The sequence below is a fragment of the Neophocaena asiaeorientalis genome, unplaced genomic scaffold, assembly GCF_003031525.2.
Source record: "Neophocaena asiaeorientalis asiaeorientalis breed wild unplaced genomic scaffold, Neophocaena_asiaeorientalis_V1.1 scaffold203, whole genome shotgun sequence".
Classification (NCBI taxonomy): domain Eukaryota; kingdom Metazoa; phylum Chordata; class Mammalia; order Artiodactyla; family Phocoenidae; genus Neophocaena; species Neophocaena asiaeorientalis.
In genome coordinates this window covers 1,990,424-2,003,639 of record NW_020172776.1, presented here as the reverse complement: position 1 = coordinate 2,003,639, position 13,216 = coordinate 1,990,424, and the positions used below count along the sequence as shown (strand labels likewise).

General features: G+C 44.4%; 1 protein-coding gene across 1 annotated transcript in view; it reads right to left on the bottom strand.

The window, feature by feature from the left end:
- The window catches only part of DDO (D-aspartate oxidase), an 18,171-nt gene extending 5,521 nt beyond the window's left edge, over positions 1 to 12,650 (bottom strand). Inside the window, exons 1-4 of the mRNA XM_024740927.1 lie at positions 12,572 to 12,650; positions 10,557 to 10,732; positions 6,109 to 6,217; positions 2,726 to 2,902 (exon numbers count right to left, since the gene is read on the bottom strand). Coding sequence (XP_024596695.1) covers positions 2,726 to 2,902; positions 6,109 to 6,217; positions 10,557 to 10,728 — 458 coding nt within the window. The 5' untranslated portion in view covers positions 10,729 to 10,732; positions 12,572 to 12,650. The remainder of the gene's footprint in view (positions 1 to 2,725; positions 2,903 to 6,108; positions 6,218 to 10,556; positions 10,733 to 12,571) is intronic.
- Positions 12,651 to 13,216: the final 566 nt, after the last annotated feature.

Below are 13,216 nucleotides of genomic sequence, written 5' to 3'. Positions count from 1 at the left end.
TTTGGGTTTTTTTTGTTTTTTTTTTTTTTTTTTTTTTTGAGAAGTGGATGATTCCTTCTGTTCTTTGAAAAATGCTAACGATCTACTTTGTGGTTATAAACTTTTTTTTTCTTTCCTGGAAATTAATATTATTTCAGAAGGATAGAGCTTAAATTGAAGGCATTGTTATGCGGCTTGCTAAGTAAAATGCCTGTTTTTGAGTCAGAACGCTGCAGGCTGAACACTCACATTGTGTAGAAGGGGCGTAGGAGGCAACATAACAGACCCTGGGTGTGAGGAACAAGCAGGGATTGTATGGCTCCCCAGCTGGGTCATCCGAGGTGGAAAGTGGGTGGCAGCCTACAGAGGGAGCCCCAGGGGTCCCACGCTCTCACCACCATGCTGCCTGGCCTCCCACCTGGCCTGAAGTCCTTGCTCTGAGAGGGTTGCCTTGGGCTTAAAGGAGTCCCAGCCCTACAAAGCCTTCCTCAGAAGTAAAGGGAACGGGTGACCCTCTTCCTCCCCCACATTGGCCTTCTGGTCAGGTGCCAGGGCCTGAGGGAAGGGGGGCTGACCAATCTTACAGAGAGGAGGCCCCTGTATACTGTCTGTGCAGGCCCCTCACTGGGGGTTAAGAGGAAGCATGAAGTATCAGGGACCTATGGGATACCAAAGCAGGAGGTGGGGCGGGGGTGGGACAGCTAGGACGAGGGTCTCCTCGTGGCTTCCCTGCAACAGTGTGTACTGTGTGTACTGTCTGTCTGAGGCACACATGTCCCCACCCACTGTCATGGTGGACACGTATATCAAACAAATGGACCTAAAAAGTCCTCCCCGGGACTCTATGGGGACAAGAGCAGCCCCTCAGACCTCTTGTCCTTGACTCTGTCACCTAAAAACAGACAGGAAGCAGCATGCCCCAAGGCACGACTCCAGCTGGCTGGTCACCAGGCCCAATGGTGCTGCACTCGGGAGGTGGCTCCCACTGGCACAAAGTACCACTCGCTCAGGGTTATTTTAAGTAAAGTAAAACGCTGACAGCAGGCTTCCAACTAATGAGAGAAAATCAAGACTTTTCCCAGGCCTTCATCCCACAATTAGAGATTAGGCTCGAAAATAAGGTTATTATGGAAATAAGGGGCCTGTTTTCTAGAAGGTGATACTTGAACAAATTGTTCAGGTAATATATGTTCTCATGTGAAACTGGCTGAGGGTAGCCCAAAATAAATATGTATATATTTACAGCAGAGCTCTGCCACTTATGGCTTGCCTAATAATTTCCCCTTATCTGAATTTTATTAAGATATACAATACCTCAACTACATATCAATAGCATTAACAATTCCAATGTTCTTTTTCCAGGCATTTTTATAATATAAAGACAAAAATGCAACACCACACAACCTTGCCACTCAGAAAAGATGGTGATGCCCTGAAACTGGAATGTTGGCTGATGGGTAACTCCATCACACGATGGCTCAAATGTTCATTTATCAGCTGATATACAGTGGTTTAAATTTAGCATACAAACAGGGGTTTATGGGCCAGCGACAAGGCACAAAAGTGTAGGTTTTATGAAACTGGCACTTTAAGAAGAAAAAAGTCCCATATAAATTGCTAAGAGATAAAAGTGAAAAGAGCACTTATAAAGCTACAAAAATATATCATGGTGCTCCCAGCATGTGCCTAACAGACTTAGGTTCCTTCCTCTGCATTCCCAATCCACCTTCATAAATTTGTATTTCACCCTCATCACATGTGTTACTGTTAATTAACATGTATATCAATGTGCACACACATATATACACCATCATCCCCAAATAGACTATGAATTCCTTAAGAAAATTGATCATATTTTATCCTTCATTTTTGACTAGCTTCTAGCACAGTGCTAGGTATACATAGAAGTTCAACGAATAATTGTGGAATTAATTAATTATTCCAATTAATTCTCTTATCTCCTACATCTGGGACCAAGCCATTGCTGCCACTGCTTACCTGAAGTCACTTTTCCAACTTTTACCCGATAATTTGCATTGTTCCTATTCATCTACCAAATATACAGACTTGGGGATTGAAAGGGCCAAAGTTTCACAACCTTCAACATGCTTGCAATTTCAAGATGAAACTAAGGAGAGATTTATTGATATGTCTTAAATAAAAATACCCTTGATGTGTTTCCTAACCAACTGGAAACAGAAAGTCCTGAAAACCAAGCCAAAATGCAAGTTCATGAAATTTGGGGCTGAACTTGGTAAGGAAGCAATTACCTAATTTAGATAAGCCCTCACTTTTAAAGTTCTTGCTCATAACAAAATAAAATAATGGGGTTATTTTCTTTTTCACTAATGAGAAAAAAATTCAAAAATAACTTATAATAAGCCTAAGATTCTCGAAAGAACTAGAGTAAATCATATCATTTTACAGCTGGAAGCATATTCTCCAAACATCTCAGTTTACGGATGAGCAAAGTAAGATACTGTTTCAACGAGGGGGTCTTACTGGTGGGGAGAGAGGGACCAAATCGTGCATCAAGGTGCACAGTGAAGCAGAAGATGGACGTGTTACTAACTTGGGTGTGACTCACTCCTTGTGACACAGTGTCTTCAGAATGTTGTACAAAGCCCTAGCCATTAATGAACAGCAAGACACAGTGTACAAGAGCTCTGAGGAGCCACAGAGAAGCTACGAAGTTATTTATGGGTGTGACAGACAAAGAAAGCAGCAAAGAGCCACTTCAACTGACCTTTTCTCCAACCACGGGAGGTAGGCAGGGCCTTCACATTTGAGTGTAGTAAAAGCCTGACCGAACACATGTTGGGGGAATTTCTTCAGCTCATCCTCAGTCATCTTTCGAAATCCCAGCACCACATCAGCCCAGAATGGCACTTCCTCAGTAGGAATGCTCCGAAATATCTGCCAACTCAAACACAGTAAGTGGAAAAATTTCCTGAAGTTCTAAGAAATTTCTAGTGAACTCCATGTTACATTCTCTAAAGCATTTTTAAAACACACTTCTTATACCCATACAGAGAAAGAAATTATTCTTCAATTCTCTCAGGTTCAGATAACTCAGTAGCTAAATTTAAAATGTTCATGGCGGGGGTGGGGCGTGCGGCATTGGAATAAGACATTTTAAAAGTTGTGTGCCTTTTAAAGATTGAACTTAACTCTCTTTTTCTAAAAAGCTCTTGCCCAGATTTTCTTTATTTACTTATGATGATGCATTTTTGAGGAAAGATTTTTCTGTTTTGCATAATGCTTTACATAAAGCGTAAGTAAACCATCAAAAGTTTAACGGTTGGCCTCAATTCTGAACAAAATAAGTTAGAAGAAGCAACGGTGGTGGTGCAGGAGACAGGGCTGCAAATTATGAATTAAGTTGTAGATTATCACGTTACATTCTTGATAAGAGAAGCCAGGTTGTCAGGACAAGCCCTGTTATCGTTCAGTCATGGCTGGGGCTGATGAGGCTAGAAAGATATTAGTTGTTAACAAGAAGCCTATAACTTTGCTATCAGTAGCTGCTAGGCATATGTTTGGATTTATAAGTATCGGGCTCTTTACATCAATAGGAATAAATGTTGTAAAGCATGGCTGCTCTAAAGTAGCAAGGGAAATCATTTGAGTGCTATACATGGTTGCTAATGCTATGGTAATTAATGTACTGGAATTTGTATCTCTAAGTAATTCATTCTATACGGCTCCTGTGGAAGGTATAACTGTTGTTTGCTGCAGGTCTCTACAACAGGCCCTCTTGCTGTTTCATGCTGCCCACTCTCTCTGGGCTAGATTGTCCTCTTCCCCGTCTTCACCATCATACTATAGGCCAAACACTCAGAAGACTACATCTCCTCTTCTCTCTCCTGAGCTCCAAAACCAGATCCAGACCCATGTTGCCTACTCTCTACTGGAGAAGTCTACCCCCATGTCTCAGACATTTACCCCATGCCCACCGCTCTTTCCCTCCCCCTTTCCCCATCCACCCAGGTGCTAACTCCAGAAACCAGAGAATCATCCTTGACCTTCTCTCCTCTCTCACCCCCTACATGCCATCAATTATCAAGTCCCATCTAATCTCCTCATAAGCATTTCTCAAATCCATCTGTTCTCTATGCCCACTATCAACACCTAATCTATCCCACCATCATCTCTCTTTCCACAAATCTGTTCTCCACACTGCAGACAGAATGTTTTTGAAATGCACATATGGTCAGTTAACTTCACTTTGTAAATCCCTCAATGGCTTTCCATTACCCTAGGCGTTTTTCAGTCCCTCCAACACACCAGAGTCACCCTAGATTCAGGTCTATGCATGTACTATTGCTTCTCCCTGAATGCTGCCTCCTCTGCCCTGGACCCTATCTCTGTCCCCTTCACCTCTACAGGGTCAGCAGACTAACCTACACTCATGTGGATGCTCTCCACTGAAACATCACTTTTTTTCTGAGTGGTTTCTCATAACTTACCAGAACAAGTTTATTCTCCAGATAAATGCTTCCATAGCACCCTGTACTCTTCCCTTGGTGACTCATGTCTCATATGTAACTCATTAGATTTAGGACATTCCCAACAGAACATAAGCTACATGAGGGCAGGACCATGTCTGTCTTTCCTAAAAAGTCATGCAACACATATTTATTGAGCATCTACTATATGCCAAGCAATATGTACTAAGTTGCTCATTTGTATTTCCCTAATTCCTAGAAGACTACCTGATAGTGGTGAATGCTGAGTAAATTGTCTTGAAGGAATAAATAGATGAATAAAGTTTATACTTATGCCAAGGTGCATAGGACATTTGTGCCCTTATCTTCACTTGACTGATTCAAATACTTTTTGGAAGCAAGTGGGATAAAAATCATTCATATGAGGAAAATAAATAACTCTTTTTTAGAATGGCTTAAAGTACATTCCTTTTAATATCCTCAATAGTGGCAAAGTCTTGCTCTTGAAAGGACATTTGAATCTTGGACACAACTGTTTCCAAAAACTACTGAGAGCTGATGTTTGTGAATTAGACTGGGTCGTGCTGGGTTTGGACAAAAACAAAGCGTGACCATAAATCAATGACAACGATGTTTCTATGTGGCTTATCAACTGGCTCTGGAGACAGTTACAGTTTCAATCCATCTTCAGAAGGTAGAGAATTAAAGCTGCTCCTTTGGGTAGGGACTTTGAGAAATTAGTGATATCAATAGCGTTTGGTGTTTGTAATGGTGAGGGAGAGCAAGAAGAGGAATAGAGTAGAAATCTGCCTGATGCAGGTACGTTCACCAGCAGACAGCCTGAACTCAAAAGAGGAGACAGGACATTTTTTTTTTAAACAGCACAAAAGATGCAGTGATTTTGAGAACTTAGTAAAGGGCAGACATCCCTCTGTTCTTCAGAAGGCTGTAGGGCATAGTTGTGTTATCACATAGAATAACACAGACAATGTATGTGTTATGTCGTAACTTAGAAGTGACAGTATGGTTAGTGATTTCTGTCTGAGAAGATATAGAAAGGTATTGTCATATTTTAAGTGCCAGTTTGTGTTAGAAATGTTTAATATTTTAAACTCTTTTATTTAATTTTGCATTTCTTCGGAAATTGGATGTGAAAAATCAAAGGAAGCTTGCTAACCATTTCAGAAATATTTTTTCCCAAATGGCACTTTAAAAGGTAACTTTAGTGACCTATAATAGTTGCTTTTTTGGAACACTTCATTCTCCATGGACACCAAATAAGAAAGATGTGCCTGTGCCTTGGGCCTCTGTACCCATTCCCATATCAATCACACCTGTTTGCTTTCCATCAGCCCCCATCAGCCCCATAGAACCCAAACTCAGTGTTTACCTGCTATATATTTTTTTAGCCATATTTGTAAATCACTGCATATTCCCTGAGGAAACTCAAAATAGCATTTGTGATGAGAAACTATAATGGTTGTTTATTGTTTAAAAGTCTAATGTTATAACTTGTCTTTCTTGAGTTCTTTGGAGTAAAGCCTAAAATGTTCTTCCAAATCCTCCTACATCTAGTTCAGCACTCTGCTCATAGCAGGTACTCAGTAATATTTTCTGTTGAACTCTAAAGTCTGTTAAGATCACTCTAAATTCTAAAATAACTTCAGATTCCCTCCCTTACCCAGACACCAGGAGAACACCAGCATCTTCAGCTTCTGCAGAATTGGCAATTGCAAACAGGTGATCAAAGGTCTCTTTGAACCACTGCTTCTGCTTGTGAATGGGTGTGTCTGTGATGGTGGAGAAAAGCACAGCAGAACAGAAAGGAAAATAATGACAATGACTATCTTCAGAGAAGCTCCTTCCTACAAACTGGGAAAAACTAAAGAGGCAGGGAGGAACATTTAGATAAAGTACCACATTGTGGCGGAGGATCAGTCAGCCACCAGAGTTTTGAATGTTGACACTTGCTGTCAGGGTCAGTTCATATAATTATTAATCAACAGAGGGGAAATCAACCGATGAGGGAAAAAATCTAACATATGGGCCAGCTGGAAAGGGCGTATTGGCCTTTGGCACTAGGCATATTTCAGAGGTCCTTGAAAGGTCCATAACCAATCTGAGCCAAGTTAGCCAATCTGGCTGAGGCATCCAGCTGGCCACACAGTCGAGATGATAGGAGAATGAACCCAGGGCCTCTTTCCTGAGGGCTGAAAACATGGCAGGAGATAAGGGGAGATCTGTGGGGCCCAGATCAACCAGGTCGAAGAACAGACTGAACATCAGTGGGAAGCCAACGTTGCTCACCCTTCTGATACAAGGAAACAAGGCCTGCATTGTGGAACTGAGCTCCCTACAGCCCCATCCAAGGCTGCCATTACCTCCATTCCCCTCCATTCCATGGAATCATAGACCAGCTTGGAGTAGCATTCCTGGGGTCACCAGGGGTGTGCAGGGACCACACCTCTCTGTCAGAGTCCTGTGGAACAGTGCCCCCTATCCCTCAGGCATCCCTGCCTGTGTACAGGAGATTGGATCTGGACATAGCTCTGGAAGGGTTCCAGGCCTGCCAGGGAGAAAATACGGGTCAGGGTTCAAGCCCCAAAATAATAGTGTCCAGTGTAGGCACAGAGAGCAAGCATGACACAGAAGCACTGACAAATCCAACTGTGGATGAAGTATTTGGCCATCTGATCCCTGTGGGAAGGTCACGAGAAAGAGTCCAGGGTCAGGATTACTGGGGAACTGTAATCCTGAGGGGCTGCTATAGGCGGAGACACAGAGGAGATGGGGGAACTGAGCAGAGAGGATACTGGGTCAGCTTTGCTTGGAGAGATGTCCCTAGAGCTCAGGTAGAGATGAAAAGCCCCTGGAGGCATCCTGCTTCCAGGTGAATGAGCATTTCAGTGGCAGGTTTTAAAGCAATTCACTTGTTCAGGAGCCAATAAGTATTTCTTTAGTAGTGGATCTGTACTGTTGTTTTCAAACATATGCCCCTGTGAACTCAACACTCCCAAAATTGCAGACTGGGTCTACTGGTTTAAAAATAAGGAGGAAATAAATAATAAACTGCAAAGAACTAAGTTAGACCTCATATGGATTACACCCCAACAATCTAAGGCAGTGTACGAGGCTGTATTGAAATGCACACCCCCGTTCCCACTCCAAACCTTAAAAAACAAAATAGTGACTGCTATTCACACACTGCAAAAGTCACCCCCAAAAGAATAGACAATTCCAGTTCAACAGTGGGTAAAGCAAGCCTGGGACCTAATTCATGTTCAAGTGCTGGTAAAAGAAAACTGTAGCCAGAGTAGCAGTAATAACAATAGCAAGGGCTGACATAGCACTTACTATGTCCAGGCACTGTTCTAAATGTATTAACTCATTTAATCCTCACAACAAACCCATGGGACAGTATGGTCCCCATATGGTATTGACATTTATGGGCACAGAAGATTTTCATCACTGGGGCTGGTCTGAAAGAAGCCCAGAGAGAAAACCAAAGTCTATCTAGCAGCACCAGAGAGAAAGACCCTGATCCAGGGGCCCCAATCACCCAGCCAAAGGGTGAGCTGGGCCTCAGTGGCCTGAATGAACTCTCAGGTGAGCCTCCTTATTTGAAGATGATTCCATGACTATCAGGCAGCCTTCTCACTATTCACCTGGGCCTGATGCATACAAGGGGATGCCTGGGAGATGGATACAAGGACTCTGGTCACAAGAAAGGTGTCCAGTGTGAACTAGCATTCTGCAGACACACCAGGCTCCTGTGCTTGTTTCCTGCAAGGCAGCTCCCAAGAGGTACATTAGCATCACGGGTGCTGACAAAGCCAAGTTCCTGGACTGCAATAGTGAGGTCACTGCCCTCCCCACCCTGGCCGAAAATGGGTTTATCCTCTGTTAGGTGAAGCAGGGGGTGTCTCTGGACTAGGAAAACACCAAGTGCAGGCAAAGGCAGGAATACCCTAGAGAAAACAAGAGCGTTAAGGAAACATGTGCAAACCACATGCTAAGACCTCAGACCTTTTCTCCCCCTCCTGGAATGCTGCCAGCCAGGCCTTCACCCACCCCAGCCAGGGGACTGGAAGCCTCTTCTCTGGGAAACATGACTTGCCCAAGAAGAAAGACTTAAATATAATGACATCAGAGGTTCTCCAACCAAACAGCACTCCCATCTCACTCCAGTGAGCCTCAAGGCAACAAGCCCTATGCAAGGACCCAGAAACTCCCATCAGCTGTTTAGGATCCTGTTCTTAAAGGTCAACAGACAGGTAAAGATGACCAGACCACATGGCCAAGGAAAACCTGTAACATGAAAAATGAGCACATCAAATAAAAAAAACACAACTTGGAGACAACAGAAGCTATGCAGGGAGGAAAAACTTTTAAAACTATTACTAGTGTCTTCAAAAAGATAAGACATTGCAACCACAGAACACAAATAGTATAACAAAGGGAAATTCAGAGAATAAAAATGATCTTTGGAATATTAAAAATGCTACGGTAGAAATAATAAATCCAACAGCAAGGCAAAAAGAAAAAATTGAGAAAATCTCCCAGAAAGTAAAATAGAAAGAGAAAAAGAAATAGGAAGGGGAAAAAATTGAGCCAATGGAAGGACTCGTCCAGGAAGCCCAGCAAAACAGCAATTCTGGACAGAAAGGCAGAGACGGCAGGAGGGAGGAATCGGCAGTTGGGTAACTCAGAGATTGTATCTTGAACTGGAGACATGAGTTTCCAGATTAAATGGGCAGGGCAATTTTCAAAGTCCAGATTGCTGTTTTTTTGTAATAACATAATCATTTGACTGCTTAAACTATGTCCATGTATAACTTCGATACAAAAATAAAAACTAAAATTAAAGGGGAGAAAGGAGAGTGGAAATGAGGAAGTGAAGACACTGAGTATAAACTTCATTAGCTGCAAAGTGATTTTGTTTCCTATTTAATGCTTTTTCCTCCTCTTCCCATTTCGTATGACAAATATAGAATGGAAAGGACGCGTGGAAGTGTTTTTAAAAATCAATGCATTGGGACTTCCCTGGTGGTGCAGTGGTTAAGAATCCGCCTGCCAATGCAGGGGACACAGGTTCAAGACCTGGTCTGGGAAGATCCCACATGCCACGGAGCAACTAAGCCCGTGCACCACAACTACTGAGACTGCACTCTAGAACCCTCGACCCACAACTACTGAGCCCACGTGCCACAACTACTGAGCCTGCACTCTAGAGCCCTCGGCCCACAACTACTGAGCCCACGTGCCACAATTACTGAAGCCTGGGCACCTGGAGCCCGTGCTCCGCAACAAGAGAAGCCACCGCAATGAGAAGCCTGCATAATGCAACGAAGAGTAGCCCCCGCTGGTGGCAACTAGAGAAAGCCCACACACAGCAACGAAGACCCAACGCACCCAAAAATAAATAAATTAATTAATTTTTTAAAAAAATCAATGCATTTTTAGTCCTGAATACATATTGACTGATTGTTTTTAAACTGGCTTAGAAGTGAGGATAATGTTAGTCCCATTACAAGTATTTTCTGACTTGATGGTCACTACTGGTATCGGTAGAAAGACTTCGAGTTACCAGTTACCAACGTGGTAGCCATTGGTGCTGTTTACCAAATACTCTGGCTGTCTACCTTCTGGGAGCCTTATAGAATTGCACTTCCTGGCCTCCTTCTGAAGGGTGGGAGCATGTGACTAGCACTAGCCAATGAGCTGTCACCAGAAGTGATGAATGTTGCTTCCTGGCCATGAACCTTTAATTGCTAAGGCAAGACCCCTCAGAGCTCTCAATCCCCAGCTACAGGTACTGACCACATTCAAGGCTCTGGCTGCTTCATCAGCTTAGACCCCTGAGTGATGAACAGAACCCTTGCTGATGCTCAATCAACATACAGCATGAGCAAGAAATAAACCGTTGCTTTTTAAGCTGCTAAGATTTGAAGTTTCTTTCTGTCTTGCTGCATAACTGAGCCTTTCCTAACAGATGAACCAACAAGATGTCAAAAGTGCACATTACACTTACGTGAACATCCAGCTGTCTTTGTCAACAGAATTCCACCAACGTCATTCTATCTAACGTCCATATCATATCTGACAGAGGAGCAGAAATCTCTTTCTTACCTGGATAAACAGGAGGAATAAGCATTCCGGCTGCCACATCACTCGTGGTCTCGGGAGTGAACTGCTCTGAAATGACTGTAATGGAGCATCGCGGGACTAGTTTGGAAATGCACACAGCAGTGGAGAGTCCCATCACACCAGCTCCCACAGTTGCAATCCGTACTGTACCCATGGGCCTGTGAGGAGGCACAGTGTGAGCTACAAACCTTGTTTCAAGAGTTATTCCATCCAGTACAAAGCTTGGCCCTGAAGGTTCTTTCCTTAGGTCCACAGCCTCTCCAAATACGACCTTTCTTGCCGGCATTTCTCATGGGATAAAGAGAGCTCCCTGTAAGCCCTCTTTCCATTAAATGTCAGGGTACAGACAACAAGGTCTCCATGGAGTTTAGACATTAGTCCCAAACCTGCCTGGAGTTGCCTTTAGAACAAAGGACAGCTGAGTAAGTCTGCCCTTGGGGGTGGATTTCTACTCATTCCTAAACCCTTTTCCCTGTGGACACAGCCTAGGGAAGGTTGGTGAAATAAGCGAGGTGGACAAGAGCAGCAGAGCTGCTGCATCTGCTCCCAGAAACCTCCTGAAGAGCAGCCACGGAGAGGGCAGACCCAGACCCTGGGGCAATTTAGAACTCAGCTGTTACTGTTTACAAACTGCTTTTTAATTATAACAATGTGACACAAAGTCTGAACAACGGAACTCAGCATCTCTCCTTCTCTTCACTCTAACTGGAAACCCGCTCCTCCCACAAAAACCTCTGTCCTGAAACCCCATCATCTGAGAGCAGGCTTTCCAGGTAAGGAGTCTGGATTCCTTTGTGGACTCGAGTTCTGATTCCGTAACCTGGGGAGCTAGCCATGGTCTCCACGCCTCCACTCCCTCATCTGTAAACCAGGCCAGGTGAATTCTTTATTAGATCCTGTGGGTGGTAAATAACAGAGATGCACTGAGGTTGTCTTGTAAAGGGGGCTTCTTCTGAGAGTCCATATGGAAATGCAGAAGACAGACATCCAGGGGTCTGGGCTGGGCATCCTGAGACCGGCACCCAGGGTGGAAACCAGAGGGTTGATGAGGATTCAACACTCTCCCACCGCCTCACCTCTGAGCACCAGGAGTCCACTGAGCCCTCTCCACTGTCAGCTCCCGTGTCCCCCCATGCTTCCCTGCTTATCTTTCCACTTCTGGTTCCAGCTAACTTCCCCTAATAGGTCTCAGGTGGAAACTCCAGAGAGAGAAAATGCAATTAGTCCAACAGGTCGTCACCAGCCCTATTACACAAAGCTCTATCCCCAGCCCAGCTTGTTGGGCTGACAGAGCCTATAAATCTGCCCTTGGCACAGGTGCCCTTCCTTGTCCAGTCAGCAATAGCCAGGGCATCAGGTCATGTGGTACAAAACACAGCCACCTGCACGTAAAATTCATCTTTTCTCAGGAGGGAGTGGCATGGTTCGCGCCACCGTGAGTACAGCAAAGGCAGTCAGCGCTCACTTCCATCTCTGAAGGTCTCTGGCACTGACATATTGTAAAGTCTTCAGTGGTTTAATGTGTGTTATTTCCATTTCTCAAGCAGTATACAGTTTCCTCAGCCATAATTTTATCTGACTGCTCCCCAGTGGGCTGGCTAGCTGAGAAGGAACAGGATTGCCAGGGCAGAAGGAAGAGAAAGGAAGGGTCCAGGGCAAGGAGCAGACCAGTGGATGGGGGGCAAGCTTGAGAAGCGTAGTCCTGTGCGTGGCCCCTAGAGGTAGAAAGCAGACACCTATCCCCTTACCGGCTTTTCTATTTCACAAGGCCTCCCCTTCCCAGCAACTTTCTCAAAATATAGCTTGAATAAATTAAGTTGAAAGAGAAAGTAACCTGTGGCTGAGAATATCCAGCTATCAGGGAAGAGAAAAGTGACCCAGCAAAGGGGGTACATTCTGGTCCAGTGACCTGTGAATCTCTGTCACCTGATCCCCTTTAGACACCCCCCCCAAACTCGTGGAGTAGGTCCAGAACCACCCCAGGAGCATTCAAGTACCTGTCTCCGAAAAGGCAGCCTTGGAACCCACCGAAGGCTCTGGCACCAAAACTTGTTTTCCCAGTGAGTGGTTGGTCTAGTGCCCTAAGAGACAGAAGAAGCAAAACTGCTTCCCATTGGGGGATTTATTAAGGACATTCCCTCTAATCTTAATCTCCATTGGCCCACACGCCTCTGTCTCTGTCACTTATTACCCTGGAGAAAGGAGCGATTGACCTCATCTTGTCCGTGGAGCTGCAGCTCTGCTGATCCCCTGGAAGCTGGTCCGTGCTTGGCAGCCCTCGCTTCTCTTCCTGGTTTACAAACCCTCTGTCTTGCCACAAATCTGGGATTTCTCCAACTGATTTGTAAGCGTGGTAAATAAGGGGTGAACCTGTCCAACTTCCAGCACGTTCCATCCAAAAGCAGATGCGTTTTCCTCATTTGGCTGCCCCGAGTTAGCGGCCCTCTCCTGGTGCCTGGCTCTGCTGAGTCAGCTGATGGGGGTGGGAGTGGGGTTGGGTGAGGGCAGAATAACGTTTTTGATCACTAAGATGATGACCTGATTGCAGCTGGAAAAAATGATTCAGGAATTAATCTAGGATAAGAATCAAATGATTCTTTAGCCCCCATATTCAAATATTTGCTGAGTGTCCACTGTGTGGT